We start from the raw sequence: 19582 nt of genomic DNA on the forward strand, positions 1-19582 counted from the left end.
AGGTATATTATATATATACTTATATAATATAGGTATATATATTATATATATAATAATATATACTTATATAATATTAAGTATATGTATATAATAATTGCATATATAATTGCATATATATAATATTTGCATATATTGCAAATATATATAATATTGCAATATAAAATTGCAATATTTATAATAATTGCATATATGTATATATATATATATATACATATAAAGAGAGAGAGAACAAATTTCTCCAAAAAGTCAATACTGATGGATTCTGTGAGTGTCTTATAGTGGCCTATGGTGTCTCTGTGTGTCGATAAAGACTCAAGGCAAGATAATCTTCACAGCCTTCACATCACGTCATTGCTTCTACCTGCCCCTCTTTGCACTGTGAAGCCACTGGACATCATTAACTCAGTCCGCCAGGGTCTTTGTACTCAGGAAGTGACTCCATATGAGGCTTCAGTTCCTCATCTTCATGAGCCACATTCATGCATGGAATTTTCATGATTTGCCCTAATGCACCTCTCGCAGACATGGAGGATAAGAAGTGTCTTGACAGGTTTTCACATTCTATGGACAAGTACAAGTGAATATGGTGAATTCACTACTGCTTTCTCTGATCCTTAAAAAGTTGTCCATCAAAATGCAGGCAGATGATGACCAGAATACATACGATGACTCTTAGGCTCCACACATCCACCATGGAGCCATGTCACTTTTGGCCCTGGAAAGAGTTCCAAGGCATTATAAGGAAGCTGCCACACAAGGCATCCAACTTATTGCCAAAGGGGAATTCATTGCTGAAGCAAAAGTCTGCAGCCTTGATGTTTATGTCAGTTTCCAATAGTTGGTTTTCTGCCTTTAGGTCTATGGACAGTACCCTTTTGGAGGCAATACTGTACAGCAGACACTCTCTGGCAGAATTTTCCTGGGGCCCCTTTCTCTTTCATACTGCCATGATCCACTAGGTAATTGAACAGCCCTTCCTCACTAGCGTCTCCATGACTAGGTAGACTGTTCCTGTCTCCATCATTTCAAATAATTTCATAATGTTGGGGTGATCCAAGGCCCTCAATATTTTGACTTTATAGGATACTTAACAGTATTGACTCCTGTTAATGACCTTCATGACCATCTCTTTTCCAATCAGGATGTGTCAGGTTAACTTCACCTTGGCAAAGATATCCTTGCCAATGGTAGTTGCCAACCTGGGTCTTTCCCTCAGCAGAGATGACTGAGAGACCCGGCAGTGTGTTACACTTACTTGGAGGCAGCATGTCCCAATGTCAGCTTAAAACCGGGAAAAGCTAGGGAGAAACTTGACCCAAATTACTTCAAAAGAAAATCACTTTCAAAGCATACCTGAAAAACTGATCTTTATGATGGAATCAACATAGTGCCAGACAAAAATAAAGGTAAACAAAAACATTAACAAACTAAATTTTAAAAATGCAAAAAAACAAGAATAAAAAATAAGAAAAAGATTTAAAAAGAATTTCTTTTAGGATTAAATTTTTCACTTTTTCTTTAAAGTGAAAATAATTAATAGACAAAGTAGACAAAAACCCTACAATGCCAAGGAAGAAACTAACTTTAGTCAAAGTCCCCACAGGTCATTGAAAACCAGCTTCCCGAGCTAGAAGGTACAAAATCCTCTGCCCAGCCAACATCTTAAATAGGTGCTTGGGATTCCCTAACAATGGCTTCTTATGAGGACATAGCAAGAAACTGGCTTATCATGGCCAGAGATAAGGCACAGCAATTTTCTCACTTTTTGGATTCTAGAACCCTTTACTCTTTTTTAACGTTTTTATTTCAATTCCAGTTAGTTAACATATAGTTTCAGGTGTAAAATATAGTGATTCAACACTTCTGCACATCACCCAATGCTCATCACAACAAGTGCACTCTTTAATTCCCATCATCTATTTAACCCATCCTCCCACCCCTTTTCCTCTGGGAACCATCAGTTTAGAGCTCTTTACTCTTAAAAAATACTGCATTCTGTATCAGTTTACACACTGCCCAATACTAATACTTTAGAATTGTCTATATTTTTAAAAAATATTAATTAAAATGTGAACTTACATAACAATTTCTTGCTTAAAGTTTATTATATATAGAGAGATATCTATATCTATAGAGATACATATGCTCTATTTTATAGGGCAATTTGAAGTTTACAGAAGAACTGAGAGGAAACTGCAGAGTTCCCATATAACCCCTCCACCTTCCTATCCCCATAATTTCCGCAAATATTAACATCTTGCATTAGTATAGTATATTTGTTACAATTGACCCAATATTAATACATTAATATTAACTAAAGTGCTAGTTTGCATCAGGGATCATTTTTGTGTTGTACAATATGTGGGTTTTGACAAATGTATGACATATGTGCATGGTTACAGTAACATACAGAACAGTTTCGCTCTAGTAAAAATCCTATGTGCTACACCTATTCATCCCTCTCTCCCCCAAACCTTTGGCAACTACTGATCTTTTAATAGTTATAGTTTTGTCTTTTCCAGAGTGTCATAGAGTTGTCATTATACAGTATGTAGCCTTTTCAGATTGGCTTAGTTCACTTGGCAATATGTGATTAAGGTTCTTCCATGTCTTTTTGTGGCATGATAGCTCATTGCTTTTTATCACTGAATAATATTCGACCAACCAGATTTACCACAGTTTGTTTATCTGTTCACCAATTGAAGGATATCTTGATTGTTCCCAGGTTTTGGCAATTGTGACTAAAGTTGCTATAAACACTTGTGTGCAGGTTTTTGTGTGGACACAAGTTTTCAACTCATTTGGGTAAATACCAAGGATCACAGTTGCTGGGTCATATGGTTAGAGTATGTTTAGTTTTATAAGAAACTGCCAAACTGGCTTCCAAAGTAGCTGTACCATTTTGTATTCCCACCAACAATGAGAGTTTCTGTTGTTCCGCATTTTTGTCAGCATTTGGGGCAGTCAATGTTTTGAGTTTGGCCCTTCTAATAGTTGTGTACTAGTAGCTCACTGTTGTTGTAATTTGAAATTCTCTGATAATATGTGATGTGGGGCATCTTTTTATGTTTATTTGCCATCTGTATGTCTTCCTCAATAAGATGTCTGTTCAGATCTTTTGCCCATTTTTAATTGTTTTTTTTCTTATTGTTGAGTTTTAAGAGTTCTTTGTATATGTTGGTTGTTAGTCCTTTATCAGGTATGTGTTTTGCAAAAATTTCTCTTCCAGTTTGAAACACGGGTTTTCATTCTCTTAACAGTGTATTTTGCAGAGCAAAAGTTTTTAATTCTAATGAAGCTGTTTTTTTTTTTTTTCATGGATCATACTTTTGATGTTGTATCTAAAAAGTCATTGCCAGGGGTGCCTGGGTGGCTCAGTCGGTTGGGCGTCCGACTTCAGCTCAGGTCATGATCTCACTGTCCGTGAGTTCGAGCCCCACGTCAGGCTCTGTGCTGACAGCTCAGAGCCTGGAGCCTGCTTCCGATTCTGTGTCTCCCTCTCTCTGGCCCTCCCCCACTCACACTCTGTCGCACTCTCTCTCTCAAAAATAAACATTAAAAAAAAAAAAGTCATTGCCAGCCCCAAAGTCATCTAGATTTTTCTTATGTTATCTGCTAGGACTTCTGTAGTTTTGCATTTTACAATTAGGTCTCTGATCTATCTTGAGTTAATTTTTGTGAAAGGTATAAGAATTGTGTCTAGATTTCTAGTTTTGTGAGAGGATGCTATTATTCTACCCCCATTTGTTGAAAAGGCTATCCATTCTCCATTGAATTACTGTGCTCCCTTGTCAAAGATTGGTTGACTATATTTGTGTTGGTCTAATTTTGGGCTTTCTCTTCTGTTCCACTGACCTGTTTGTCTATTTGTTTACCAATAACACACTGTCTTGATTACTATTGCTTTATAATAAGTATTGAAGTGGAGTACTATCACTCCTTCCACTTTGTTCTTGTCCTTCAATATTATATTGGCTCTTCTGGGTCTTTTCCCTTCCCATATAAGCTTTAGAATATGTTTTGTCAGTATCCACAAAATAACTTTCTGGCTTTCTGGTCAGGATTGCATTGAATCTATAGATAAAGCTGAGAAGAACGAACATCTTGAGAGTATTGAGTCTCCCTATTGATGTGCATGGGATATCTCTCCATTTATTTAACTTTTATTTGATTTATTTCCTTAAATTTTTGTAGTTTTTATTATGTAGATTTTGTACATATTTTTTTAGATTTATACCAAAGTATTTCATTTTTATGGGTACCAATGTAAATGGTCTTTTATTTCAAAGTCCACTTATTCACTGCTGGTAAATAGGAAAGCAATTTATTTTTGTGTATTAATGTTGTATTCTGCTACCTGGCCATAATTGCTTATTAGTTCCAGGAGGGTTTTTTTCTTGTTGATTCTTGGAGATTTTCTGTATAGACAATCATGTCATCTGCAATAAAAACAGTTTTAATTCTTCTACCTTGTATTTTCTGTTCTTGTGTTATTGCATTTCAGTATAATGTCAGACAGGAGTTGTGAAAGGGGTATCTTTGCCTTGTTTTAGATCTTAGCAGGGAAGTATTTAGTTTCTCACTATTAAGTATGATGTTAGTTGTAAGGTTTTTTGTAGATGTTCTTTATCAAGTTGAATTTTCCTCTCATCCTGGTTTTCTGAGAATTTTTTCATGAATAGGTGTTACATTTTGTAAAATGATATTTCTGTATCTATTGATATGATCAGATGATTTCTCTTCTTTATCCCTTTGAATTAATGGATTACATTAATTACATTTAATTTATTTTTGAATATTGAAGCAGCCTTAAATACCTAGAATATATTTCACTTGCTCCTAATGTATAATAATCCTTTCTATACTCTGTTGAGTTCAATTTACTATTATTTTGTTGAGGATTTTTAAATCTATGTTATTTTTGTTGATCCATAATTTTCCTTTTTGTCATGTTTTTGTCTGGTTTTGTATTAGAGTAATGCTGTCCTTATAGGATGAGTTAGGAAGTGTTTTCTCTGCTTCTCTTTTCTAGAAGAGATTAGAGAGAATTGGTAACATTTCCTCAAATGTCTGATAAAATTCACCAGTGAGCTCTAGACCTGGCGCCTTCTGCTTTGGAAGATTATAAATTATTGATTCAGGGGCACCTAGGTGGCTCATCGGTTAAGCATCTGACTCTTGGTTTCAGCTCAGGTCATGATCTCATGGCTTTGTGGGTTCAAGCCCCACATGGGGCTCCATGCTGGCAGTGTGGAGCCTGCTTGGGATCTTTCCCCCTCCCTCTCTCTCTGCTCCTACCCTACTTGTGCTGTTTCTCTCTCTCTCAAAATAAATAAACTTCAAAAGATATATATTGATTCAATTTATTTGATAGATGCATACTAATTCAGATTACCTATTTCTCCTTGTGCGAGCCCTGTGGAGCCCTCGTAAGTCTGGCCCCTTAGGAGATCTTTATATCATAAGTTAGTCCTTGCTCAGTCTCCAGCAATTGGTCAATTACCCTTTTCAGTGTCTCTCTTAAAGACTCCAGCAGCAGCCTCTGTTCCCAGTAAGCTATGATTTTCTGTATTCACCTGTCTCTATAGCTTTCAGGGCAGTGGTTTGCCTGGTGGCATCAATTCTGTAATGAATCTAAGAGGAGTTATTGATATTCGGTTTGTTCAGTTTTTTTCTTGTGGTGAAGATGGGAGTGATGCCTTCCAAGCTCCTTATATAGATAGCAGGGAGAGTTGATGAAGAAAACAGTTCATACAGAGAATAAAAGAGAAAAACCATGTATGTTACAATGTATGTGAATAGCCCAGAAAACTAATCCTGTTCTGTATAGCACAACTACTTTCATATATGAATGGTAAACATTTAAGGTTAATATTATCATTCTCAGGTTAAAATTTCTTTTTTTATTTTTTAATGTTTATTAATTTTTGACAGAGAGAGAGACAGAGCATGAGCAGGGGAGCGGCAGAGAGAGAGGGAGACACAGAATTCAAATAGGTTCCAGGCTCTGAGCTGTCAGCACAGAGTCCGACTCAGGACTCGAACTCACAGGCCACGAGATCATGACCTGAGCCGAAGTCGGGACGCTCATCCAACTGAGCCACCCAGGCGCCCCTATCATTCTTAAGTTAAAAAACAACTGGGTGTCTACATAGCTAGTGTATTAGAGTTAAAATCCCAGTATTAAGGGTGCCTGGGTGGCTCAGTCACTTAAGTGACTGACTTTTTTTTTTTTTTGCTAAATTTTTTTTTTTAATATAATTTATTGTCAAATTGGCTAACATACAGTGTGTACAGCGTGCTCTTGGTTTTGGGGGTAGATTCCCGTGTTCTATTGCTTACATACAATACCCAGCGCTCATCCCAACAAGGGCCCTCCTCAATGTGACTGACACTTGAGTTCAGTTCAGGTCATGATCTCATGGTTCGTGAGACCAAGCCCCATGTCAGGCTCTGCACTGACAGTATGGAGCCTGCTTGGAATTTTCTCCCTCCCTCTCCCTCTGCACCCACCCTGCCTCCCCCACTTGTGCACATGCATGCACAAGAACTCTCTTAAAAAAAATCAAGAACTTGGGTTTAATCATTGAGAACCTTTTATAAGCTCTAATTTGTAAAATTTACAAGATGTGTCCTTGTAGTGTCTTAAATAGTAAAGAGGATATTTGAGGAAGTATATACCATCAGAGTGGGATTAAGAGGGGGTATGGACCACAGTTTTTGTTTTTTGTTTTTTGTTTTTTGCATTTTTTTTTAATTTATTTTTTTATTTTTTAAATTACCCACTGTTGCTTCAGAACCTGTTCTTTTTAAGCTTTGGGACCTGATCATTCCCAAGAAACATTAGGCATCTATTCTCTCATTCAGCAGTGGGCAGTGGGTATTTCATTTTCAAAGTCACAGAGCATGAGAGAGACAAATAGCAGTATTTACACTGTGCCATATGTCAGCAGGCCTTTCCGGATCATTATGGTGATGTCTTTCCTCTCTAAATAATTTTTACAAATGTACTGATGAAGACAGATTTTTGTGGTCTGTCTTTGATGGGTCATAAGATGAACCAGCACTATATTTTTTGCTGAAAATATGCATAGTTGTGACATGGTATTTCATACTTTTGAGCTTATTGCTGCCAAAATGAACATAGCTGTAAGAAATGATGATCCTCTCATCTTTGTAACAGTAAAATGGCTTCCTAATGTGTTTCCCTAACTCTGAACATTAACTTAATATTCCCTGGATTTCTGAGCTCAATCCTTTCCCCCCGCGGAAATCCCGTGAAGAATACAGCTTTTGACCAAATGACAGAGCATAGAGGATGAAATTAGTTGCATTAAATTACGATATGACAAAAAGCCTTTCAAAATCTTTGTCACAATGCAACATTCAAGCAACATTAAACAAACCAGAGTAAAAATAGACCAAGGAAGAGAGTTAATATTTTTAAAGGAAATCTTGTGAACTAAGATCACTTACGAATTTTGAAAGCCATTGATTTATAGCCGGTATGCTATGGCAGTTTCTAATTTGGAGATCCTAACTTACAATCATATATGTTGTCTCCTCTTGTTTAATCTATGGATATAGAATTAACTGTTAAAATACTTTTTTGGTACACTTTTAAATTTCTCAAAAACACAAGTCTCCATTGGGAAAGTTAGCATTTAAGAAAGTAACAGAGAAAGGGAGGAAGCATAAGATATACATTTTTATGCAATGTTTATTGTCTTTCTAAGTATATGTATTTAAATAACAGCATACACTTTATAAATTATTATAAAAATCAATTTTATTCTAAAAACAGAAAGAAGAGTTTTGATACCTTTTTCCTTTATTTCTACCATACTTTGGGTTTATTTTGTATTAGTTTATTTCCTTTTTCCCCTGAAAGATCTGATGTTTATGTTTTAAGTTTAATTCTACCATGTTGGGATGTGGGAAAATAAAAGCTTTTGATAGGGTTAATCTAGCTACATAAAAGTCCATGTTGAATATGATCATAATCTTGAACTTTGATTAGGTCTGAGCTAGTAATATCTTGTGATTAATCAAAATGGGTTGTACTGCCTGTAGTATAAGTCATCTTCACAGATGGGATAGAGAATTATCAGAGTTCTCTTGAATATTTGTTTTAATCCCTTCTAGGATAAAATGGCTTTGGATTTTTTTTTTAACTTTAAACCAGATTGAGTTCACCAAATAAATGAAGAAGAAGAAATTCTGAAGTCTAGTTTTGCTAGGATTATAGGTCAAAAAAGAAGGAACTTGTTTTTTAATTCACAATATTTCAATGTTTCGTTGAATGTGTTTCATATGTTGTCTTGTAAAATTTAATAAATATTCCTATTCATTTTGTAGTTGAATAAAAACTTTATGAAAGGATATAACAAGATATACTTCATGGAAACAATGTTGAAGTTTTTACTGTTCCCAACAGCATAAAAGATTTTTCGAGATTATTAATTGTCCCTCTTCTAATGATATAATCCTAGCCTAAAGTGATATCTGATAACAAAGAACTTTACTTTGGCAAGTGAACTACATGACATCTAACACTCAGAACAGTACAGACAGAGCTCATACATAAAATGGTTACTAAGTGTAGCTGTCATTTCAGTCAGCCATTTGAGTCTTACAAGATAACAAAGTTCTTCAAAAAGTTGCTCACCAAAAGCTATGAATTGAACTGTATACCCCAAAACCCACACATACTGGTGGGGCTCAATAAATCCATGTCTTTGATTATATAAGAATCATTGAATAAAATAACTGGAATTAGCTGTGCAATTCATCCATTCACTTCTAGAGTGGATTCATAACTCACATGTATTAAAATAGGGACTTAATTTTTTCTTGTGTTTGTTTGTTTGTTTTTCTCATAGGAGACCTGGTGAGCCTCCATTGATAAAAGGCTGGCTTCCTTACCTTGGAGAGGCCCTGAACTTCCAAAAGAATCCTTTAGGTTTCATGAAAACACTTCAAAAGCAACATGGTGACACTTTCACTGTTCTCCTTGGGGGTAAGCAGTACTTCTATAAGTACCTTCCATAAGTCATAAGTTCTTGGGGTGTCTGGCTGGCTCAGTTGGTAGAGTGTGCAACTCTTGATCTCAGGGTCATGAGTTCAAGCCCCGCACTGAGTGTGGAGCCTACTTAAAATTTAAAAGAAACAAAAAACAGAAAAGAAAAATGCTTTAAAAAATAATAAATTCTCAGTTGGTTTTTTTCTCAGTTGTTCTTAAGCTGTATTTTTCTCTAGGCAAAATATGGAATGGTTATATATTATTGTTTCATTTGTATGCCAGTACAAAAGAAAACTATTTCTTTGAGTACAGTAATTTTCACATTAAAAACAAAGTTTTTACACAAAGTGTAAAAGTCTTGAGGGTACCTAGGGAACCCTGCTGTCCTCCCATCACCTGCCATTTTGGCTTCATTTGGCTTGGTTTTAAGAATTGTTCGGGGCGCCTGGGTGGCTCAGTCGGTTCAGCGTCTGACTTTGGCTCAGGTCATGATCTCGCACTCCGTGGGTTCAGGCCCCACGTCAGGCTCTGTGCTGGCTGCTCAGAGCCTGGAGGCTGCTTCAAATTCTGAGTCTCCCTCTCTCTCTGCCCCTCCCCCACTTATTCTCTCTCTCTCTCTCTCTTTCTGTCAAAAATAAATAAACATAAAAAAATTAAAGAATAAAAAGAATGGTTCAAGGGGGAAAAAGGCTAAAATGTATTAACAGACTTTATTTTATAGAGCAGTTTTAGGTTTAAAGAAAATTGATCAGAGATTACCCATATATCCTGTTTCCCTGGATCATAGTTTTACTTATTATTTCCTACTATAGCATATCCCATAATTTGTCACAGCTGATGAGCTGATGTTGATACATTATTAAAGGTCTGTGGTTTACATTAGGGTCCACCCTTTGTGTTGTACAGTTCTTTGAGTTTTGACAAATGTATGTCATGGATCCACCATTCCCTGGATATTATTCACTATCATAGAGGATAGTGTAACTGCCCCCCAAATACTCTGTGTTCCACATACTCATTCTGCTTTCCTCCCGACCTGATCCCCTAGCAACCACTGATCTAGAATGTATTTTTTTACAATGTATTTTTAATTTTGAAGTGTTTGTTATGCTTCTCACTTGAATAAAATGCTTACAAAAGAAAAAAAGAAAACTACAGCAAGATTACTAAACATCCCAGTATCATAGGGCTGAGAGGAAAAGTTGGAATGCTTCTCTCAACCTCCTTTAAGGCCCATGTTGTCCAGCTGTATGAGCTAAATAGCTAAATAGCTGCTGTGTAACAAACCTCCCTCAAATTTAATGCCTTAAAGCAACCAATCTTGCCTGAATAAGTTTTGTGGCTTGAGTCATCTGGCTGCTTAACTGGGAACTGGATGTTCCAAGATGGCTTCATCACGTGCCTGGCTGGGCCTCTGTGTCCACACGATGTTTCATTCTCAAGAAGTTGTCCTTACATGGCAGCTAGTGTTTCAGGTGGGTGAGAAGAAAAGCTGCAGAGCCTCCTGAGAACTGGGCTGAGTTATTACAAAACCTCTCTTCCACCACATTTTATTAGTCAGAGCAGTCGTAGCCCAGCCCCAACTCAAGGGTAGGGAAATAAACTTCACCACTCTCTGGGAAAAATGGCAGAGTCCCATTGCAAAGGAGCATGTGTAGAGAGATAGAAAGAGTTTACTGTAGCCATCTTCACACAGTCTTTTATATCAGCTTATCACTGGACTAGCTATTTCTTTTCTTCACCTTTCATGTCCTATGTCCCAGAAATCTGATCTCTACAGATTAGATTATCTGCACTTCTTTGCCCTCTGACTTCTAGTGGAGCGTGCTGGAGGGAGGGCAGGAAAGGCCTTTCCAGGCTGTTCTAGCTCCCCATCTCTCACTGGGCTGTGGCAACACAGTTCACTCGCCTTCCTTTCCTTCCCAAGAAGAATGAAGCCATCAGGTATGATCTCAGACCCTCACCTATCTTCCGGATATCCTTGTGTCTCACAGCTATCCTCCCTACATTTTCCCTAATTTCAAAGAATGTTTAAGACAATTACCTGTCCTCGTGACCATAACGTCCTGCCTCCAAAGGTCCGGTTTCATTATTTATTCTTCCCAAACATATATCTTCATTTTTCTTTCCCTCTTAGGCCCTTACATAAAGCTTAAAATAGCCATACTTAAGCTTCTCCTATATTCTCCTTCTAGGTACCTTTCATTTCTTTTTTTTTTTTTCTCTTTTGCATCCAGATTTTTTAAGTTACCTACATTTGCTCCCATGCTTGCTTATCTCCTAGATACCTCCTACTTGGAACAAGCCATCTGCCTTGCTGAGGACATTAATGGGCCCTCACCTGACTAGACCTCTCTACTTTGCTTGACCATACAAATCCCTCATTCCTTCTCAGAACGCCCTATTCTTTCACCCTGGTGACACTGCACCTCTGGTTCTTTCACTGACTCTGAGCATTCCTTAAACTGGGTCATCTTTACTTAAACACCTTTCTTTGCTCAACCCTTTTACCTTCCTCTAACCAGTCTTGGAATTTTATGTTCTGTTCCTAAAGAATTTAGGTAATTTCTTCTTACTGCAATTACTCTATTGAGTATCAGAAGCTACCTTTTGTACATAGAGCAACTTCATTTCAGTGCTGCCATTTTAATGTAATTGGGAGAAAAACAACGACCCAACTGGATGAAATTATCAGCACGGCTTGCCTTCTTGCATGAACAGGCAGTATCCATTTCATCACAACCTAGCGGCAAGTCTCTCCCTACACTCCGATTTCAGAAAAACTGAAATGGAAAAAAACATGCATCTGGGGCAACTGCGCTATCTAATGGAATCCTCACAAGGCTCCCCAAGACTGGGCTCCCCCACCTCTCTGGCCTCGGCTCTTGCTACTGCTTGCCTTGTGCTTAATGCACTATTAATACGCCAAATTGTTTGAAATTTCTCTCACACACGATGCCCTTTTGTGCCTGTGTTTTGTCTTGCTTTTTTTTCTGCCTGAGTGCCGTTCTTCTGTTTGTGAGTCATCCTGAAAAGATGACTGACACGGGTTCATCTTTTGAGGTCGTAGTCACATTACACTTCCTCCCCAAAGCATCATTGACCATCTCTTCTCCCCTGTTATGTTTAACGCCTCTTCTCCAGGCTCCCATTACGCTCAGTATCACTCTGTCATGGCATTTAATAAATTGTGAATTTATTGTTAATTCATTTGTCTATTTACCTTCATTATTCTTTATCTCCTCTATTGCCAGCATTTAGACCAGAGCTCAGCACTGATTGATTCACAATAAATATTTGATGAGGATATTCCCAATACCTTAGGGCTGATGAAACACTTACTATAATACAAATAAGGGCCATACCTGGTGCTTCTATTCTAAGTGATCTTTTGGCTTCATAATAACAAAACTATATTCTTCACTTAAAAAAAAAAGAAATCACTCTTACTTAAAAACTTAAACTTTATGTTCTAATGAGTAGACACAAATTATTGATCGTCTCAGTTTTCCCTTTTAATACATTATACAAAAATAACCTGAGATGATTAAGATGATTAAACAGAAACTTGTGGTAGAGTTGGATAATGTTATTCACTGTTCAAAAAAGAACCAATTTCCACTGACACTTGATATCTTAATCTTAGACGCTAAGAAGCTTGTTGAATTTCTGATGTCTAAATAATTTGGCCATGGTTATGCTTTTGAACTCAACAGTACACAACCACAGTTGAATATGTACCACTACTCCCCTTTGGCTCCTTACCAGAGTTTGTATTAATTCCTGTCAAGACACCCTGTTAACGTATTTGCTTCTAATGATCAGTTTGCAAAATAGCTCCTTTGGAAAATGTGAAATGAGGAACGGGGCCTTCCACCCTTGTCCCGTAATGTGATTTCAGTTACTGTATGCTCTTGCATGATGAACAAATGATTGTCATCCCCAAAAGTCTCAAGGGACACGGATGTCATCTTAATAAAGAAATTAAAAGGTACATCTTTTCATGAGAAACCACGTAAATTCGTGCCCTGTCGCAGAAAATAGTTCTCTAATTGGTTTTGTGTGGTGGTGCAGAGGAACAGTTTTCCCTAGATGTCACCCCAGCGAAGCACCACTGTACATCATTGTCAGCAGCTAGTGAAATCTCCCTAATAAGAGGGAGAGTATAAAATGTGGTCATCCTCATAAACTAAAAAGTTCATTCATATTTCACTTTTAAACTAATATTTTCAGCTTAATGTTTTAAAAAATTCTATTGAAAAACTAAGCATGGAGATTAAAAGCTCATAATTAAGGAAAATCTCTTTAAAATCCAAATTTATCTCATATTTGTTGACTAGGCATTTCTATATCTAAAGGCTCAAATAGTTGTCCTGAATTCCCATGGATATATCTCTGGATAGCACCAAATACCTGAAATGAAAACATCAAAATTCAATTTATAACGATCCAGTTGTCAGACGTTTTGTGTACAAGACAACTGGGTGAATAATCTAATTTTTCTTATATTTACTGACGTACTTTGCGTTATGTAGCTTCACCTTCCTAAAAGAAGTGATTTCGAAAGAAGTGAAAAGGCTGCCGAGTTAGTGAAGGATCATGCACAGGTTATACAGGAATGCTAGAATTAATATCTTTAGACTCAGTCAGCTCTGAAAAGGGACAAGAATGAAATTATTGTTAAAGAAGACATTAAAAATTTTGAGCCCATTTCAAATTTATTGCTCTAAAAGATAATTATATATGATATATATTAAATAGTGCATATAATATTACATTATATATATATATATATATATATATACATATATGTAGCAGAAGTGAGCCCCATTTTGACATTTCTATTTTAGACAAATGCAAACTCCGAAATTCTTTAAATCAATATTTCATATCAACTGCTGACAGCATTCTTTTCTCTTTTGGAAACATGGCAATGGATATTGTTTCTACCTTGTGATCTTTGTAAACTAGGCAACTTGCCTATCAACACTTGATATTCATTTACATAAAATCACACTGGAGCAAAAGTTAATTTTGCTCCAAGAATACATGGCCTTCAGAATAACTTTTCAGATTTCCTTTGTTAAAAAATTTAAATTCATTTTATGAATGTATATGTGTTTTCCTAACTGTCTGATTAAAGATTACAAAGAAACTCTGGTTTTGCATCTCACATTAGCAGATGGTGGACAGATGGTTTAAATTAATATTAATTTTGGAAAACTTAGCTTAAATTGTTTATACTGAAGATTAAAAGTTGGAAAAGCCAACTAACATCTCCAGGGTTATTAGTACTTCCAAACCCACTTGAAAAGTAAAATCCAGAAAATCAAAACGTCTACTTTTAAAGCAATCAACATCTTACTCAGAAAGAGAGTTGGGAAAACACAATGCCTTGATGTTGAAGAAAATTAAAATAAGAATGAGAAAGAGAAAATACAGATCCTGGAGTATAAAGAGGCTTGACAGGAGTGAGAATTTCATTTACAAATAAATTGATTTTAACTAATCAGGAAAGATTTTTATAAAGAACCTATATGCAATAATTGCTTATTTTAAAAAACAATTTATCAATAATTGGTTGCTAATTAGCTTTTATTCCTTTTATTTGAAATTAATCTCATTGTTTTCTTCCCATATCCTAACCAGCAAGGAGAGAGAGGGGCTATATGTGTATTTGTGATGAATCGTAGACAAAAACTCTTGCATGCACACAGGCTCGATCTACTTCAGTAGGCCAATGGCCAGTAGCTCATGCTGTCATGGCTGAATATAGTTTTGTCTTTCCACTTAGATTTTAATGAATGTAGACAATTGGTAAGAAAAATTCAAACTATTCTCTAAAAATTGTGTGTTTTACAAACTGAATCTTTTATACATTCTCTGAATTTTAGTGGCTAATTTAAAATAACCCTAAAGATATTTAAGAAAATCTTCTCATTTAGTGAAAGGAGGAAAGTATGAATCACCACCTGTGAAAATACATAGCTTTGCCTAAAATTATATCTTTTGCAAAATAAGAGAATTCACTCTTTTTTTTCAATTATTTGTCAGGCAGATGCTGGCAATTTTATTTAATTAAGATGCTATGGTAAAGCAGGTGTCATAAAATATGCTCAAATCCAGTTGAGTCCTTTTTGCTCTCCCTAGGGGAAAAAATCCAGTTTACTTTATAGACGCAGCTTTGGGATCTGACCAGAATGAATAGACACTTCTAGCTTTACCCTCATTCTTATATTGGCCCACCTTATTAAATAAGTGAAGGAGAAATACAATATATAAAATTCAAGACGTATGATATATTTTTAGAAAAACATCATAACACATGTACATTAATGTATACTTAAAAATTACGTTTTAAAATTGTAAGACAAAAACATATTATCCTGTTTCAAGAATTAGGTTGCAGATTATTCAAAACTTTGTCCTAATCATGTACCACATTGAATTTAATATCTGTGATGCTGCTTGAATTACCAATAAATAACAAGTGAGGCATTGTTGGTCTAAGAAAGCTACACACACATACACACTCACACAAAGAGGAATGATAAAGTGAAGAGGAAAGTGTGTATGATCTTACAAATGTTAATGTCTATGAACTGTTTTCTAGAAGACAATATAATTAATAGATATTAAAATTTGTAGGATTATCTAAACTTCATGTCTGCTCTTGGAAAAAAAGGACATTAAATGCCCATTTTAAATACTCTTTGCATAATACTTCGAATTAGGAATCTTAAAACAGCACTCTAGTGAGAGGAAGTCAGCACTGCGTAAGGAACAGAACAACGAATGGAGAGTGACTTCTTGTCCAGGCTCTGCCACTAAAAATGGCAGTGGGATCTTGGCCCTTAACCTCTCTTGACTTTCTTTAGCTTTTTCAACTGATTGATTTAGAGTTGATAGTTGAACTATCAATGATCACCTGGGAACTGGGAACTCTCCCAACTCCAAGAGTTCCCAAGAGCTGGGAACTCTCCAAGTTTCCTGCCAGTTTTGAGAGACCAACCATAGAACGGCCATGTTCCTCAGTGTGCTGCCTTAAATCACTTCAGGCCCCTGTCAAAAATAGAGACTTGTAGGTCCCACATCTAAACCTTATGAATCAGAATCAGGCAGGAATCTGTATTGTTAACCAGCACCCTAAGTCTTTTAATTGGGTGAGTGTGGACAACACTGATCTATGAAAAGACCAAATGTCAGCACCTCAAGGAACTATCTTGATGATAGATAACTCCAGGCAGACTGAAGCAGATTTCCCTTTCTCTTTCTGCTACATTGCGTTCACATCTCTGCTACAACACCATCCACAGTGATACAATGATTTCTTTGCATCTTTTTATCTTAAGAGGAGAGAGATCCAAATAAATATCTGGATCTCAATAAATGTTGAAGGTAAGGATGAATGCATGAATGGACAGGTTCTAGTTTGGAATTCTGTTTTAATCACAAATCAGTAGGTAACCTTGGACATGTTACTAAATCTCCATGAACCACTATTTTCTCATGTATAAAAATGAAAATGCTGACATTTTGATTCGGTATTAGTGTTGCACCGAACATTACCTTGTGAGTACTGGCCTCATACCACATACTCATTTATCTGAGTTAAAGGTGTTGTATCCAACCAAAGCTAAGAAGATACCAAGTATGAAATAGCTCTTTATGAAGTGTAAATAATAATTTGTTTGTTTGATGTTTGTTTTCTGTTTGTATTATTGTATGAGAAATGTTTAAGTCAAGAGATTCTGAGGATATTTCAAGGGTAGTTTAAATACTTGGGTACTTAATTAAAATAAGACAGTATCTTTTTAAAAGTCATTCAGAATTTAAGAATGTTTAACTTAAAGCCTTTCCTACTATCTCCCGTTTTTAAAGGAAACAGGTATGGAATCTGAACAAAATGGATTTTTATTAAACTTTGCACCTTTCTAGATGTTGTTAAGGTCTTCCTAATTTTGATTAAAATATTTTCAAATTTCAGGTATATTGTGTGTTTTGCTACCAAAAGAGCTCATATTCTCATTTATTTCTTTTAGGAAAGTATATAACATTTATCCTGGATCCTTTTCAGTACCAGTCAGTGATGAAAAACCGCAAATTAAGCTTTCGAACATTTACTAATAAACTCTTAAGGAAAGCATTTTCCATCAAAAAGCTGGAAACCAATGATGACCTGAACGATGAACTTCACATCTGCTATCAACTTTTACAAGGGAAATCTTTGGACATACTCACAGAAAACATGATGCAGAATTTAAGACAAGTGCTTGAACTCCACCTACTAAAAGCCACAGATTGGGTCATGACACCGCTGTTGGCATTCTGCAACTCAGTGATGTTTGAGATCACATTTACAACCATATATGGAAAAAGTCTTGCTGGTGGTACGAAGAAATTTACTACTGAGCTAAGAGATGATTATTTAAAATTTGATGACAAATTCCCGTATTTAGTATCAGACATACCCATAGAGCTTCTAGGAAATGTCAAGTCTATTAGAAGGAAACTTATAAAAAACTTGACATCAGAACACTTAGCTAAGATACAAGGATGGTCAGAAGTTGTTCAAATGAGGCAAGATATCCTGGAGAAATACTATACGCTCGAGGACCTTGAAATAGGAGGTAAGAAACTTCTGGATGATTACTTGTCTAAAATAAAATAATTTACAATAGACCTTTGAAATAAAAAGACAAAATGGTGACCTTGAAAATTTTTATGCTCTTTCTAATTGGCTAATGATAAAATGTTTTACTCTGAAACAACCCTCTGTGATAATTGATTTTTTTTTTTTTTTTTTTTTGCTGAGGTGGTAAAACAAGATACTTAATGGTGATAATGAGAAAGAGTATAACTAAGCTGCATTTACTCCTCTTATCTCATCCCCCACCTCCCCACCCCCCACACGCACATTACATTTTAAACTATTCTCATTAAGCAGAAAATTAGACTTCAGAAGCCTATTGGTCCTCATTAGCATGCACTGATCCTTGGCTGGGTCTGTGTCCTAACATCTTTTAATTAGCACACTGCAAATCTAATCAGTGTAATAAACGCTATTAATCTTCCTTTTCACTTATTTTCTCCCAGCACATCATTTAGGCTTTCTCTGGGCCTCTGTGACAAACACTATTCCAACTATGTTCTGGGCGATGTATTACCTCCTACAGCACCCAGAAGCTATGGCAGTGCTGCGTGACGAAATTGACCATTTGCTGCAGTCAACAGGTCAAAAGAAAGGGTCTGGATTTCCCATCCACCTCACCAGAGAACAATTGGACAGCCTGGTCTACCTAGGTAATTTATTTTTATCTGTTATGAAGAAAAGAAGGTACCTCTCTGCAAACTCAGTTTATCACTCAAAGCTGTTTACCAAGAGGTGGAGGACACAGCTGCCTAATTGACATAATAACACCCATTTACATCAATTATAAATTATGTAGTTTATAGCTGTAGATACTCTCATTACATGTAAACATTAAGGCCTAGGTAATTAACTATGCAAGGTATGCAAAAGGCTAAACCAAAGCTTTGCAATTATTTGAAAAAAAAAGTTTATGCCTATTAAGTCATTTGATTCTGAGCATCTGTTGGTGTGCTAACGCTTTCTAAACACTGCTGCACTATCTTGACAAGAAAGGTATTTGGGGATTGAAAAAGAAAGTATGTCAGAAGGCAACTTGTGTACCAAATGTATTTATTCTTCCCTAAAATGGTATCTATATTTTAAGGCAGAGGTTAGGATGTTTTACACAGCTTGCAGTGTATGATTCTCAAGAACGTAGTAAAAGTGATTTCCACTGGAACTTCTTGACTTAAACATACTTGGGGGAGAGAAAAAGGAAGGAGGGAAGAAAAGGAAAGGGAGCCAGGAGGAAAAGAAGCAGCAGCAACTACTAATTACTCCATGTGAAATGTCAGTAGTTTATAAAATAATCACTGACTCATGAGATATGCATAGCCACTATTTCAAATATATTGGAGGTCAGGAGTGACTACGTTCGTTTTCTATTTCTACATAGACGTGTACACCAGTGATATGAGCTTTCGATGACAATGGATTGCATTTTCCTTGACCAGTTTTGATAAGACACACCATATGTTTATGTGAATAAACTTTAACTCCCGAAGTTAAATTCCGTATCAATGAGTTATTCTCTGTCCCTTCTGTATTGATATTTCATCCTGTGGTATCCTTTACTGTACAATAACCCAAGTCCCTTTGGGCACAGGTAGGAATATGTCTTTATATGTATCCGTTGTTCCACTCCTGACAATGTAAGCAAGTATTTTAGCCTGTGTTGGCCTCAGTTTTTTATCTTTTAAATATGTTCCAGGTTCACATTTTTAAAAAGGTGGGGTGGCTCAGTCTGTTAAGCAACCAACTTCAGCTCCGGTCACGATCCCAACTGTTCATGAGTTCGAGCCCCGCGTCAGGCTCTATGCTGACAGCTCAGAGCCTGGAGCTGGCTTCCGATTCTGTCTCCCCCTCTCTCTGCCCCTCCCCTGCTTGCCCTCGGTCTCTCTTTCTCTCAAAAAATGAATATACATTAA

The 19582-nt window shown here is 36.3% G+C and overlaps 1 protein-coding gene across 1 annotated transcript in view; it reads left to right on the forward strand.

Annotated features, from left to right (window-relative positions):
• The window catches only part of LOC125924655 (cytochrome P450 7B1), a 174537-nt gene that overhangs the window by 132632 nt on the left and 22323 nt on the right, over window positions 1-19582 (forward strand). Inside the window, exons 2-4 of the mRNA XM_049633343.1 lie at window positions 8883-9019; window positions 17065-17652; window positions 18119-18325. Coding sequence (XP_049489300.1) covers window positions 8883-9019; window positions 17065-17652; window positions 18119-18325 — 932 coding nt within the window. The remainder of the gene's footprint in view (window positions 1-8882; window positions 9020-17064; window positions 17653-18118; window positions 18326-19582) is intronic.

The sequence above is a fragment of the Panthera uncia genome, chromosome F2, assembly GCF_023721935.1.
Source record: "Panthera uncia isolate 11264 chromosome F2, Puncia_PCG_1.0, whole genome shotgun sequence".
NCBI lineage: Eukaryota > Metazoa > Chordata > Mammalia > Carnivora > Felidae > Panthera > Panthera uncia.